General features: G+C 37.7%; 1 protein-coding gene across 4 annotated transcripts in view; it reads right to left on the bottom strand.

Annotated features, from left to right (window-relative positions):
* kif21b (kinesin family member 21B) overlaps window positions 1–5,221 on the bottom strand; it is a 131,863-nt gene extending 126,642 nt beyond the window's left edge. For all 4 annotated transcript variants that reach the window (XM_087272963.1, XM_087272965.1, XM_087272964.1 and 1 more), the window contains exon 1: window positions 4,881–5,221. In XM_087272963.1, coding sequence (XP_087129089.1) covers window positions 4,881–4,921 — 41 coding nt within the window. In that variant the 5' untranslated portion in view covers window positions 4,922–5,221. The remainder of the gene's footprint in view (window positions 1–4,880) is intronic.
* Window positions 5,222–16,561: the final 11,340 nt, after the last annotated feature.

Raw genomic sequence — 16,561 nt, 5'->3', positions numbered from 1 at the left:
AGACCTTTAAGCGATGTTAAAAGACTCCCATTGAAATCATCAGACTGTAGTGCTGTTATCTCGATAACCTAGAGGAATTCATGAGAGACTCTTTGACTATAGACTGTCTGCCGCCACGGTATGAATAACCTTCGTCTTTTATCAGGCAAGAAAATCATCAGCAAAACTAATTTGTGTCACTTTGCGTCTAATTATAACATCGCTGTTGAGTCAACACTTCTGGAGAACGTCTCGCTTGACTTTACCAGGAGGGTGGAGGCAAGGAAAGATGGCCTGCAGATGACATACACCCAAGGGACGACACACACACACATATTACGGACACAAACTCCCACCCACAGAGGCACAAACACAATCCATCTCTCAACCGCAGGCTTTGATGGTGATAAAGAGGAAATGAGGTAGAAAAAGGGTCAGCTCATGAGAAGTGGAGCTGAGTTTGCTACTTGTTCAAGTTGAGGTCAGAAACTCACACTGTGGCAAGGACACTGTGTTTCAGTAATAATAGGGAAGTACACTTTAAGAAGTGCTGGGTTACACACAATCCATTTGTGTTGGGGCAACATAAAGGAATTAAGTTAACTTATCAATCATTTATTCATTAGTTTTCCTTCGGATTAGTCTCTTAATTATAAGGGGTCGCCACAGCGGAATGAACTGCCAACTATTCCAGCATATGTTTTACGCAGCGGATGCCCTTCCGGCCGCAAACCAGTTCTCGGAAACACCCATACACTCTCACATTCACACACAAACACTACGGCCAATTTAGTTCATTCAATTCCCCTGTAGCACATGTGTTTGGGCTGTGGTAGAAACCCACGCCAACACAGAGAGAACATGCAAACTCCACACAGAAATGCCCATTGGCCCAGCCAAGACTCGAACCAGTGACCTTTTGCTGTGAGGCGACAGCGCTAACACATTTTTTAAAATTCAGAATTTGATAAATTATTTGCAATTCTACCTGATGACGGTCGTTGTAAAATGAACCAGGATTTGTCAATACTGACATACATTAAATCAAATAATAAGAATAAGTCATTTTACATATAAATGGCACCTTTTTAAACACCCAAGGTCAAAACAATTAATAAAACATTAATAAAACATAATTTCAAATACATGAAAAATTTAAAACATCTGAAAAAAAAAATAAACAAAATACAGACAATAAACCACACATGAATGCTAGATTACATTACATTACACGACTTGATGAGTCAGAATCAATCTGAAGACTTTGGCCAGTTAGAGCTGCTGAGCTTTACATAATAACTGCAGTGTATGATTAGTGCAGGCTCCAAAATTGTACTTCCAAGATTAGGATTACATCAAGATGGAGAATATAAAGTATTATATACTCTGACTGAGTCAAAATTAGAGGAAAGACTGCAAGGTTCTTTTTATTTTCATAACCGAATAAGTCAGACCAGCCTGAAGAGCTTTATGAACCCTTTTCAGATTACCGGGTGTCTCAGTCAGCATAGTTGGTGATCTTAGAGCGCAGTAAATGGGAGAGAACAACAAATATTCTTTTTTAAATCCTATTTGCTGGAATAATAAAAGAAAAAACGGTGGTGTTATCAAGACTGATAATGGCAGCAAGAAGAAAGAACAACGGTCCTACTTCTGTAAACTCTGCATTACAAACACAAGCGGTAATTTGTGTTTTTTTTGTTTTGTTTTTTTAATTTGATGCAAATATGATATAATACATACATAAATGCATATAAATGTCCGTACATTTTTTTAAAAATCCAAGTATTAAAAACTTGAGGATTTAAGATGCTCATGACCGTTAAGCGTGTCATAACAGTCTTGTGAAAAAGCTCCACTGACATAAGAGAAAAGTGAACAATTAAAAATTAGTATTACCAATGTCAACGATAAAACATTATCAAATAATACCTGTTCTTTTGATCTTGTATGACTTGATGTATAAAATGTTGTCATTGTCCCCTTCTTTTAATAAGAATTACAGCTTGATTCTAATAATAATAATAATAATAATAAAAATAATAATTCCTTACATTTATATAGCGCTTTTCTGGGCACTCAAAGCATTTTACACATTGGGGGGAAATCTCCTCATCCACCACCAGTGTGCAGCATCCACCTGGATGACGCGACGGCAGGCATTTTGCACCAGACAGCACACCACACACCAGCTGATCGGTGGAGAGGAGACAGAGTGATGAAGCCATTTATGATATGGGGAGGGTTAGGAGGCCATGATGGACCCAGTGGGCACACTGAAAAAAAAGTTGCATGCAGAACTGTTGCAAACAATTTGTTTGTGTTAAATTTAAACAAGCAAATTAATTTTAATAATGTTCAACTTAATTAGTTTGTTTAAATTCAGCCCAAATAAATTGAGTAAATCCAAGAAATCATCTTTGAATAATTGTTTTCAGTGCAGATTTGGTCAGGATGCCGGGGTTAAACCCCTACTCCTTTTCGAAGGACATCCTGGGATTTTTAATGACCACAGAGAGTCGGGACCTCGGTTTAACGTCTCATCCAAAAGACGGTGCTCACTGAGCAGTATAGAGTCCCTATCACTATACTGGGGCATTAGGACCCACGTAGACCACAGGTTGGGCGCCCCCTGCTGGCCTCAATAACACCACTTCCGGCAGCAACCTTGCTTTCCCATGTGGTCTCCCATCCAGGTACTGACCAGGTGCAGCCCTGCTTAGCTTCAGTGGGCGACCATGTGAGGGTTGCAGTGAGCGAGCTTCTGGCTTATTCTGCTATAAAAGTGCTTTCCAGTGTGGGGGTTAACTCGTAGTATTGACTTAAGTCAATGTTTATAATTATGCAAATACACTGTAAAAAAATGCTGGGTTCCACACAATTTCTTCATGTTGTCCAAACACAAATTGATTAAGTTAACTTAATTGTTTATACAAATTTAAGTGGATTGAACATAAAACAATTAAGTTCTCCCAAAACAACTCAAGAACTGTGTTGATTCAGCACGGGTGGCACAATGGTTAGCACTGTCGCCTCACAGCAAGAAGGTCGCTTGTTGGTTTGGAGTTTGCATGTTCTCCCCGTGTTGGCGTGGGTTTCCTCCAGGTGCTCCAGTTTCTCCCACAGTCCAAACACATGCGCTATAGGTCAATTGGATGAAGTAAATTGGCTGTAGTGTATGAGTGTGTAGGGTTAGGGTTAGGGTTAGCGTGAATGTGAATGTGAATGTGAGTGTGTATGGGTGTTTCCCAGTACTGGGTTGCGGCTGGAAGAGCACCCGCTGCGTAAAACATATGCTGGAATAGTTGGCGGTTCATTCCGTTGTGGCGACCTCTGATAAATAAAGGACTAAGCTGAAGAAAAATGAAATGAATGAATGTTTACACATTTTTAAGTAAATTCAACAAATCTCCTTTTACAGTGTATGCTACGTAATGTTTTCAACATCATGGTCTTCACGGGACACAAATTTCACGAGTGCACTTGGAGGCAATAATGAAAACACACAATCAACTGTACAAAAAAATAGTACAGTTTATGTGGACATCAAGATTGGAGAAGTCTAGAATGTGTAATCAGAGAAAACTCTACAGTTGCATTATAAATGTGGAGACTCTGTAAATCTGCCACTATGCTGACACGTTTGGTGTTTGTAGCTCCGCCCCCTTTTAAAAAAAGAGCCCAATCTCATTTAAATTTAAAGCGACTGTCACCAAAACGGCACAATTATGCTCAAAGCCTAAAAGGGTCAGTTACAAAACATTGTTTGTGTACTATTTTAAGCTGGGACACCAGAGACTTATTTTGCATCTTGTAAAAAGGGAGCAGAAGGGGTCTTCTTTAAATAGCACTCTCCCTTTGTGATGCTCAGCAGAACACGTGGGTCCACTTCATTCATTGATGTAATCCCCCCTCCTTCTCTTTCCGTTTGCAGGTGTGACCAACATTATATACACACACACACACACACACTATACAAATAGAGTACATCAGAAACCAGCACGCACCTGCAGTCACACTTCCTAATATATTAATATTGCAGAACCGCAACAGCAGGTCTGTTTGGCCCTTTAAAACAACACGAAGCATGCCCACCAGAGGGGCTTACACATACGCACACATTACACACCCAGACAGTGTATTCGTTCTCCTAAACTGCTCCATCTTCTCCCATCAGGCAGATCTGAGGGGGGATCCAGACAATGCTCAGACCACCGCCTCGAGTCATGCATGCTGCAGCCCGGCGCCGCGCACTGACTGACACGCGCTCCGGTTAAAGCATTGCATGACGGCATTACTGATGTGATTGGCAATTCCGGTGCTCGTTGCACAAAAAAAAAGGCGAATCAATAAGACATTAACCTACTGCGATGATAAACCCCGATTAGGGGGTTTAACAAAGGAAATAAGGACGCTGAGATGGAGCGCGCGCACGCGTCTTTGTGTCATTATCACCTTGCAGACATTCCTGCATCATCTGATGTCCTTCAGCAGTTATGCAAAACTTATGAATTAAATGCACCTTACTGTATGCCATATGCATTGCAAACTTCTGAGTCTGTGCATGATGCATGTCATTATGCATGCATGTAACATGCATGTTGCAGTACATGGAAACTAGTTCGCGTGCATGCGTTTCATAACTGCAGATCATTTATAATATCACATTTATTAATGTCCATTTGGGTCTTACCTTGCCGAGTACACACCCATAGAAATGCAACACTGCTGTTTATATACTATATAAACTCTGTTGTGAATGTAAATAGTAAAGCAGTGCTTGATGAATACCACATCTATATACATGTATATATAACATCACTACCAGTGCATTACATGTGAAACAGCGTGAAATGTAGGCTGTATGGGTACAGCCGGCGGATTCTGACAGCAAGGCTTACCTTAAAGAGACCTTGACAGAGCAGTCGTTTTGTGTCGCCATGCTTTGCGCTGTTGTTTCACCTCGCCCGTCAAAAATGAGAAGTGATGCTGTGAAGTTCTCAAAGTTTACGCGCGAGCCGCACACAGTGTTGTGCGTTAACAAGCGCGCGACCCCGCTCCGTCAGTCAGCGTTATTATTACGTATCCACACATCGCCGCTCACCTCTATAAAACTACGTGTAATGATGTGTAACCCGCACGGCATATGACGGAGATTAGCATTTCTTCTTCTTTCGAGCTCATATCCTGTCATATGTGCGAGAGGTGCACGAGCGTACATCCGAAAGCGCACACGGCTTCTGATATGTATGTACGTTCAATGTGCAGCTCTACTCTGAGAGGTGTGGGCGTGTCTTTGAATACACGATTGACAGCCGTCTCGACCACACAGAGCTGCTGGTCCCGCCTACTTAACGATGCCATTGACTAATCAGAGCTCAGAAGAGATCTCTGTGTTAAAAGCCGACTCAGCGACTCGTCTAACCTAAACGCTGCGTTGATCTACTTCACTGAATCGGTTTGTTCGAACGATTCGCTCCTGAACAAACCTGTTGAAAACGTATGCACCGATTCGTTTAGGCTTTATTCTAATTGTTCTGAGAAGTGACTGTTTAATATGTTTACGTTGTTTTATTAGGAAGTGTATAAGGTTGTTAATTATTAGCTTCGTTTAAAACTCAGTTGATTTAAACAAAGAGAAAGTGAATTTTAATGCCCTTCAGAAACAACCACAGTTGTATAAATCCAGATTTTGGCACATTGATTGGCATTTATTTTACCAGTTTTGCAACATATATAATTGTTAAACTGTATTAGTGTAGCAAAACCATAATTAGTTTTGAAAAAAACGTGTTAATTTTCCTAAAGAGTGTCAAAACTTACAGTGTGAAAAGTTTTATTTGTTATTCTAGAACATCCCTTATATAAAAATACCTTTAAAAAAATCTTATACAAAAATACCTTTTAAAAAAAAATACACAAATGTATTTTTTGTACAGTTCATTCTTGGTAAATAAGGCTGTAATATTAACATAAAACTATGTAAAACAAACTCCGATGAAGTCAATTTCAACAGGAAATGACAAATAATACACAACATAAACTGAGTAATAAAGATGACAATTAGACTACTTTGTAATAATTGAAGCTGAATTTACGATTCACGATAATCAATCAAAAAATAAACAGACTCTTTAAGTTAACATTTTCAGATAGAAATACAGATAGACACATACTTTTTTATGGATAACTTGATAAAATATGCATTATTAATAAAAACTGTTTCATTGGCCAACATCTTTAGTTTTAAAAAGATAATGGAAGGTTTATTTCGGAGACCCAAAACACCCACAATACTAGAATCCCACACAAACTTTACACACTGATGTATTGCTTTCTACAGTTCATTTCCTGTAGTAAATATGCCTGTAGATCATATATAACAGTGTAAAACTAACTATGATAACCTCATTTTCAACAGAAATGACAAATAATACACAACATACATTAAATACACACCAAAAAAATGAAAATTAAACTTAATTATTTCATAATAACTAAAGCAGAATTTTCGATTCACAAAAAACAATCAAAATATCAGTTATAAAAATATTTTGTCCAGTTTTCAGGACAAGATGTTCATAAATATACATACAAACAATATTTTTAATAGAATAGTTGGTCAAATATGCATTAATATTCAAAACTATTTCATTGGCCTACATTTTTTGCTTTAGAAAATAATAGAAGATTTATTTTGGAGACCCAAAACACCCGCAAATCTAGAATCACCCATAAACTTTACACACTGATGTATTTTTTTTCTACAGTTCATTTCCTATAGTAAATATACCTGCAGATAATATATAACAGTGTAAAACTAACTATGATGAACACAATTTCAACAGAAAATACAAATAATGCACAACATTCAATTCAATTCACCTTTATTTGTATAGCGCTTTTATAATGTAGATTGTGTCAAAGCAGCTTCACATAAAAGATCATAGTAAATTGGAACAGTGTAGTTCAGTATATAAGTTCAGATACATAAACATAAACATAAACTAAACACAAACAACAACAAAAAATGACAATTAGACTTAATTATTTCATAATAATTAATGCTGAATTTATGATTCAGGAAAGTCCATCAAAATAAGCATACTGCAGCAGAGTCTTTAAGCTAACACTTTCAGGACAAAATGTCCAAAAATACACATATAAACATTATTCATTAATGGAATACTTGATAAAATATGCATTATTATTCAAAACAGTTTCAGTAGCTTTTATCTTTAGTTTTAAAAAGATAATAGAAGGTTTATTTTGAAGACCCTTTAGTAAACACCTACCTAAATGGCCAAACATGCTAGTCTAACATGGACAAGGTTTGAAAGATGGATTTCAAGTAAAATATATTTCCGCAGTTAACGAAAAATAATCTTGTATTTTGAAACCCACAAGCCACCAAAGTTCCTCAATATATTTACAGGTCCTGTGCAAACCCAGACACAGAGAATATTGGATTACATCACTCTGATGACTGACATGTAAAAGATTAGGAAACGACTTCTGCATTAAAAGTGGAAGCATGAACTCCAGTTTAAACAGCCACAGACATCTGTGAGGAACAGACGTGTGGTTTAGATGCTTCAGTTTATAAAGTGCCTCTATTATTATCAATTTCAACCGTCACGCAGTTTTGTACAGATTAAAGTTCATTCATTTTCCTTCGGGTTAGTTCCTTTATTCATCACAGGTTACCACAGCGGAATGAACCGCCAACTTATCCAGATTATATCGAAGAAAGGCATTGGTTGAAATGATACATTTATTGTAACACAACATGCAGGTGGCGCGGTGGCTCAGTGGTTAGCACTGTGGCCTCAGAGTAAGAAACTCGCTGGTTTAAGTCCTGACTAGACTAGTTGGCATTTCTGTGTGGAGTTTGCATGTTCTCCCCAATTTGGCGTGGGTTTCCTCCAGGTGTTCCGGTTTCCCCCACTGTCCAAACATATGCACTATAGGGGAATTGGAAAAACAAAATTGGCCGAAGTGTATGAGTGTGGTTGAATGTGAGTGTGTATGGGTGCTTCCCAGAACTGGGTTGTGACTGGGAGGGCATCTGTTGCATAAAATATATCCCAGAATAGTTGGCGGTTCATTCCGCTGTGGCGAACCCTGATAAATAAGGGACTAAGCCGAAGGAAAGTGAATGAATGAATGAATTTTGACTTCAAGCGGACTTTATAAGGTTCTGTGTTGGGTTTTTATTTATTCTAATTGTGCCTATTTGGTGACTGTCGCTTTAAATTAAAATAAGATTTTATTTCAAAAGAGGGCGGAGCTACAATTGTCTTTGTGTCAGCATAGTGGCAGTTTCAAAACGAGATTGACTTCCTAAGCTAATGAGGGATCCTCCTCTGATGATACCTACAAAGGGAGAATGTCAATCAAATTGTTTCTGCAGACTGTTTTTATCAAGTGTGATTATGAAAAAAAATATTATGCAATTTTTACCATTAGAAGCTGCTTATACTCACACAATGCTAACACACAACTGTGTTTAAGCCCCTTCTGAATGTGATTTTTGCATAACAGCTCTTCTTTAAAGGCTAATTAGGCAAGTCATTGGACACACTAAAATACAGTCAATATTACAGTTAAATACTGCGTAACTTATAAAAAAAACATTACTGAACACACTAACATTTATTAGTTGCTCTGACATGAAGAACAGGAATATATATATTTCTGTGTAACGGAGAGATTTTTTCAACACATTTCTAATCATAATAGTTTTATTAACTCATCTCTAATAACTGATTTATTTTATATTTGCCATGATGACAGTAAATAATATTAGACTAGATGTTCTTCAAGACACTTTTATACAGCTTAAAGTGACATTTAAAGGCTTAACTAGGTTAATTAGGTTAACTAGGCATGTTAGGGTAATTAGGCAAGTTATTGTACACCGATAGTTTGTTCTGTCGACTATCAAAAAAATATATAGCTTAAAGGGGCTAATAATATTGTCCTTAAAATGATTTTTAAAAATTTAAAACTGCTTTTATTCTAGCTGAAATAAAGCAAAAAAAACTTTCTCCAGAAGAAAAAATATTATCAGATTTACTGTGAAAATTTCCTTGCTCTGTTAAACACCATTAGGGGAATATTTAAAAAAGAAAAGAAAATTCACAGGAAAAAAAAAATATATATATATATATATATATATATATATATATATATATATATATATATATATATATATATATATATATATATATATATATATATATATATATATATATATATAAATCACCACTAAATAGATTCACAAGATTCCCATGAGGATAATATTTTGTCTGCAGAAGGATCAGCCTGTAATCTTTTACAAAGTGCACTTTAAAAAGATGCTGTTTAACTCAGAGACCCACAATCCAAAAGGACATAAGGACACTCTAGAGTCAGTACATGCTGTCAAAGCTTAAAGGGATAATGTTTAGGATTAAATATGCATAGATCATTCACATAATAAGGCACCATCATAAATCATATTTCAAAAGTTTAAGAATATCCCAGAAACCCCTCTTCTGTGTTTTACAAGGCATGCATACAAACTTTTCATGCTTCGAGGTTTAAAACATCACATGATTTAGAGACTAAGGGATTGTTTTTGTGGTAATCTCGGTCTGGAATGTTGTTTTTTATGCCTTCTCCAATATCAGAACCGTGTTTTGTAATAATTAATCAAATTCTAAGACAAGTATGAACCACAAATAAAAAACCATGAAAGAACCTATTTTATTGAGGTTTATACATGATCCGAAAGCCTTATAATTGACGGTTTATTAGGATCAGTCAATATTTGGCTGCTATTTTTTTTTTTTTTTAAAGTTTTAAGAATCTAGAATCTGAGGTTTTTAAAGATTAAAAATATTAAGAAAACGTTTAAAGCCGTCTAAATAAAGCAATGCAAATTAGTGATCAAACATTAAGTTTTGATTTACAGGAGGAATTTTACAATATATATTAATGAAACACGATCTTCACTTCTCTTCACAAAAGAAAAAAAATCAACAATTTTCACCTTTACAATCTTTGGCCACTGCCAAAAATATTCCCGTGCGACATAAGAGGGTCTAGGGTCAAATATAAGCAAAAACATTGGCATAAAATAAATTATCATAATAATATCATAATAATAATAATTTATAATTCATTCATAAAACAAAAACATATATTAAAAAGTAAAGGTGTGTGTTTTATACATATGAATATGAAAATCTTTCTTTTTCAGTACACATGCATTGGAAAAGTTCTAGGGAATTGAATCATAAATAGAAAGAAAACTATGTACACACACACACACACACATACACTCACCGGCCACTTTATTAGGTACAACTTACCCTCTTTTGCCTTTAGAACTGCCTTAATTCTTTATGACATAGATTCAACAAGATACTGAAAATATTCCTCAGAGATTTTCCTAAATATTGACATGATAGCGTCACACAGTTGCTGCAGATTTGTAGGTTGCAAATCTCCCGTTCCACCACATCCCAAAGGTGCTCTATTGGATTGGGAACTGGTGACTGTGGAGACCATTTGAGTACAGTGAACTCATTGTCATGTTCAAGAAACCAGAGATGATTTGCGCTTTGACATGGTGTGTTATCCTGCTGGAAGTAGCCATCAGAAGATGGAGACACTGGGGTCATAAAGGGATGGACATGGTCAGCAACAATACTCAGGTAGGCTGTGGCGTTGACACGATGCTCAATTGGTACTAATGGGCCCAAAGTGTGCCAAGAAAATCCCCCACACCATTACACCACCACCACCACCACCAGTCTGAACCGTTGATACAAGGCAGGATAGATCCATGCTTTCATGTTGTTGACGCCAAATTCTGACCCGACCATCTGAATGTGGCAGCAGAAATGGAGACTCATCAGAGCAGGCAACGTTTCTCCAATCTTCTATTGTTCAGTTTTGGTGAGTCTGTGTGAATTGTAGCCTCAGTTTCCTGTTCTTAGCTGACAGGAGCGGCACCCGGTGTGCTCTTCTGCTGCTGTAGCCCATCCGCCTCAAGGTTGGACGTGTTGTGTGTTCAAAGAGGCTCTTATGCAGACTTCATTTGTAACAAGTGTAACGAGACCATTCTCATTAAACCCTAGAGATGGTTGTGCGTGAAAATCCCAGTAGATCAGCAGTTTCTGAAATACTCAGAGCAGCCCATCTGGCACCAACAACCACACCACGTTTAAAGTCACTTAAATCACCTTTCTTCCATATTCTGATGCTTGCTTTGAACTGCAGCAGATCGTCTTGAACTGGTCTTCTTGCCTAAATGCAGTGAGTTGCTGCCATGTGATTGGCCGATTAGAAATTTGGGTAAATGAGCAGTTGGACAGGTGTACCTAATAAAGTGTGTGTGTGAGTTAGCATACAGTTAGGAGTTAGACTTAGGCTGCACGATAACTATACTAGATATGAATTAGCAAAGCTAGCTGTGGAATACTATTAATTTGCAGAAAGCAGAAAAGGTTTTAATCATCCTTTTCCCCTATCTGGGAAATGAATGTTTTGCTAACTCACATCTGAATGAGAAATTCAATCTGCTTATGACCTCAAAGCTAATATGGATATGGAAAGACACCACACACACGTTCAGATTATTTCTGACGAGCAACATTTGCTAACTGACAGCCCCACATCAGCGAATGAGACATGCATTTTGCTTTCCCTTTGATGTTTGCATAATCCCTTTTACACAGTTTGCTATATTTAGCTTTGAGGTCATAAGCCGATTCAATTTCTCATTCAGATGTGAGTTAGCAAAACATTCATTTCCCACATAGCGGAAACGGATGATTGAAAGCTTTTCCGCTATATGCAAATTAATAGTATCACGCAGCTAGCTTTGCTAACTCGCATCCATCAATGGGTAATAGTAGAAAAAGTTAACGTGCGGCCTCTTTAAAGTTGTAGTAATAGTTTTTGATGACAGGGCTTTAGTATGCGCACACTTCAGTCGAATGGTCGCCCCACAGCAGACAAAAGCTTCATACAATAGCCAGGAGCGCAGCGGTGCGGCTGACCCATTCAGAGCGTGTGTGAGGGAGTGTGGGGGAGTAGATTAGCCACAGTCCATGCCTGTTTCTGTCCTGTGAATATAGCAGCAGACACACATTTGGGAAGAGCGAGGGAACGGCCAGTCAGCTGACAGCTCTGACTTCATCTAGGTCAGTCTGCTGTGTATGCGTGTGTGTGTGTGTGTGTGTGTATGTCTGTGCCCCAGGGCTACACACACACGTGACATAAAGACTCCCTCATCTGTCCCCAAATTACATCCATCCTCCCCCAGCAACATCACCATCTGTGGGGGAAAGGGTCTTGCCAAGGCGCCCAGGTTATAGTCCAATATTTACTAGATGTGGTTTCATGTAAAACGTCAATCTGCAAACTGCTGACTTTGTGTAGGCTACTGTATTAGTAGTTAAGACAAAACACATGCAAATTTTGTCAGCATGTTCTCTCCTTTGTTCCAAACCTGTGTGCATTTCTCCTTTTTTTCAGTGTAGACCGCGTCAATGTGGTCATGTCATTGGCCCATGAACATTTCCTGCTTGATATCAAACTATTTCATAACTCTAAAAAGAGGCAATTCAATCATAACTTCATGTTAAAACAGCTATCATAACATTATTCAGAGGTTCTTAATTGCATCTATCTTGAGAAACTGAGACATTGTTTTAAAGGATCACTGAACTCCTTTAACAAAACATGGAGTCCCATGCTGTCAGTCATTGAGAACCTTAACATTTCAGGAACTGCTGACTAGAATTTCGAAAGGGAGAAAGAGAGACTTCTAGTTTTTATTTTACATTTTCATCCTTTGTATTTACCCATATATTTATTTTCATTTATTTTATTATAATTTTTTTTTCTAATGTTATTATTTATTTGTTTATATCTTTATTATTTATTTATCAGTGTCTTGATTCACCGTTACATACTTATTGAAGGCCTCAGAAAATAGGGAGGGGTGGGAGATGGGAGGGATGGTGCATAGAAGGGGGTAGAAAAATGTAAGGTTGTTTAAAGAGTTCTCCAGATTTCTTGTTTTTATTGCTATGTATTTCATGTCATCTCTTTGCTGATAGGACTTCTATTTTTCATATACATTTGCAAGTTTGAATAATATCTGGAAAAAAATGCAATAAAAATATTGGAAATAATAACATTATTTATCAATAATTTTGGATTTTTGGAAGCTTTAGAAGTTAAGAATGTAAAACAGGAAATACGTTGGTACATTGTTTTTGTTTACATCCCTCACAACATAAAAGAAGATATATGTAAGAATTAAAACATGACCAAAGATTGCACTATCATGTTTTTCTCTTCTTCTTCATTCTTTTATATCACATTTTACCTGTTTTTATGTTTTGTTTTGTTTTTACGCATTTTTATTATTTGTTTTTATTTTTATTTTACTTGTTTCTTTTATTCTTGTTTATGTAAAGCACTTTGAATTGCCATTGTGTATGAAATGTGCTATATAAATAAACTTGCCTTGCCTAAACTTGCCTTGCCTTGCCAAGTCATTTAGGTGAACTATTAGCCACCCTAAATATTTTTCTGCTTAACCTGATCTCATGAGGAAATGTAGGTATTTTACGTTTTGTCAGTTTAGTGGCTAATTCGAGTTAAGTCGTACGAAATTTTAAAAAGGAGGTGTGGCAACCAACCCCACCCCTAACCTCAACCGTCATTGGGTGATGAGCAAATTGTACTCAGTTGTAGGAATTAGATTGTACGAATTCATATGAATTAGCCACTAAATCAAAAACTTATGAATTGCCGTGAGATTGCGTTGGTTTAACGGAAAGCTTTTTTCAACACATTTCTAAACACATTTCTTTAATAACTCATTACTAGGCCTAAAAGGAAACTGCGTGCGCAGAAATGCGCAGATTTTCAGCTCATCACTGAGTCTGCTTATTTACTTGTGTAAATGTGCGTAAATTGATATTCATTCAGTTTTTAAAATTGATTCCAGTAATAATATTGACTAAAATGAAGTGTTCATTTGATTTATTTACAATACAGTTTGTAAAGTAATATTTTAGAAGATTTATTTTATGATTTGAGTTTTGATTTGATTTATTTATTTTAGATCAAAAATATGATACATAAAATATCATTAACAAAAAATACATTTCAACATGGTCGAAAATGGAGTGGGATGAAGCGCAAGATATTATTTTCCCACCCCATTACCACATACTTCATTCGTCTATTACTTAAACTTATTTCTTCTGTTACTCATCTCCTTTTTTACGTGAGAAATATTTTATCCTTTTGGCATCTTTGATATATTATATGTTTAAATCCATTTAAACCTTAATATAGGCTATATATATATATATATATATATATATATATATATATATATATATATATATATATATATATATATATATATATATATATGAAAAAATATAATAATTTTGACATTAACTGCATGTGTTTTGGCAAAGGCTCCCTGTTAGCTGTGTTTTGATTAGCTTGCCGTGTTAATCAGTTGCAACAAATGGCGTCTGGCTTTCTGTGAAGTAAAAGAATAATTACTTCAGCGGATGTTGACAAAGGCGAAGATGGTGTGATGAATGCACAGTTGGCTGAGGAAGAAGTCAATGGTCGGGGCGGTCTGGTGGTCAAAAGAAGGTCTCTTCAGGGGGGCTCCATTCTGTGTCGCGTGCTGTTTCCCCCCCCACCTCTCAAACCCGCGGGCTTCTGAGTTTCACGCTGGGTTCAGGCGGTGGGGCTGAGCATCGCCTGTGGGACTTGCCCCACTGACACGGTTATTGATAGCGTTAGTGCCACATGATGGACAGAAAGGCCCGGTGTGTGGACGGATGACGGGGAGGTCACGGCGGAGCAGAAAGGGAGAGATTTCTTTTGTCCTGGATGGGTAAAAAGAGCAGACAGGCCTAAACTGGAGCACTCGGAAACACATGAGTGCACATGACAGGAGAGGCCATTCACGTATGGGACGAGGGAGAAAAACAAAGCCAATGGCTGCTGGCTAATTCAGTAACTCTGTCTGTGAAATATGTAAGTGGTACCACTCAAAAGTCTAGAATATTTACGAGTTTTCTTCATTCATGTGCTTCAGGGTTTCTCTGAGGTGTGCATGGAGTCCGTGTTTCGCTGTGATCCTCCTCCAAGTAAAGTCTTTAAATTATAGGTCTCAATCTCAATTCCTGGAGGGCCGCAGCTCTGCACAGTTTTGCTCCATTCCTATCAAACACAGCTGATCCAAATAATCGAGGTGTTTAAAAGGGTCATGAGCACCTTCATAAGTTGGATCAGCTGTTGTATCAGGGTTGCAGCAAAACTACGCAGAGCTGTGGCCCTCCAGGAATTGAGTTTGAGACCTATGATTTAAATGTATTCAATTTGTTGTCCTTATCCTTGTGGGCGTCAGACACAATTGTAGGCGATCCAGGGCTCTACACAAAAATTAGTTGGGGATTTGTGTATAGGGTGGACTGGTAATGGTAGACATAGATCCTGATGGTATTGGGGTATAAATATCCACCTCAACAGTGTGGTTGAGGGGATTTCCTTGAGCAAGGCACCAAACCCCTAACTGCTCCCTGAGCAGCCCACTGCTCCTGGTGTGTGTACACGATAGACCAGGGATGTCAAACTCAATTCCAAGAATTCAAGTTTAGTTCCAACCCTGCTCCAACACACTTACCTGTAGGTTTCAAACAAGCCTGAATGACTCAATTAGTTTGATCAGGTGTGTCTAATTATGGTTGGAACTAAACTGTGCAGGGCCCTCCAGGAATTGAGTTTGACATCCCTGCGATAGACTGATTTATATGTGGATGCCATTTAAATAGCGAAATCGAAACTGCGGTGGGAAGAAGTCACAAACAGGAATGTTGAGTACATGGTTGCATATCTTATCAGCGAAGAGAAAGCGACCCAAATTAATCATTTCACTGCCTTCCAAGTGACCCGAACATCCGTTCTGAATGGAAAGTAAAATAAAAAGGGATTTCATTTTCAGCTAAGTTAAGGGAAATGACACTAGTTTGCTAACGTTATCTTTTCCAAACCAGGGTATACGCAGGAATCCTAAAGGTAATTTCAATAGCTTTTTAAGGCTTTTTAAGTGAAGTTTATTCGTAAACTAATTTCGAGAGGATCACGTGCTTATGATTGACACGGCTAGCCCCGAGTCAAGCTAATGTACGAATCACCAATCAGACTATTCCTAACCCAGTACAAATAACCAAACATCTTACCTTTAGTCATCTTCGTCTTGAAGAATCTCCCCTTCCACCCCTTCTCCTCCTCTGTTGTACAGGGCAGCACGGCGGCCTCACAGCAAAAAATGTCTCAGACTCGGGAATCCACCCAACCGGACAGCATTTTCGTGCGGAGTTCATGTTCTCCCCGTGCTTGCGTAGGTTTTCCCCGGGTCCTCCGGTTTCCTCCCACACTCCCCAAAACATGAGACTTAAGTAAATTGACTAAACCAAATTAGCACCAAATTCAATTCTGTCAGCAACACATCACCTTAGCAATCCTTTTGCAGCAGGAGGGG

The sequence above is a fragment of the Danio rerio genome, chromosome 11 (genome assembly GCF_052040795.2).
Source record: "Danio rerio strain M-AB ecotype USA chromosome 11, GRCz13ab, whole genome shotgun sequence".
NCBI classification, from domain to species: Eukaryota; Metazoa; Chordata; class Actinopteri; order Cypriniformes; family Danionidae; genus Danio; species Danio rerio.
Note: the sequence above shows the minus strand (reverse complement) of the source record. Positions and strands in the feature narration are given on the sequence as shown.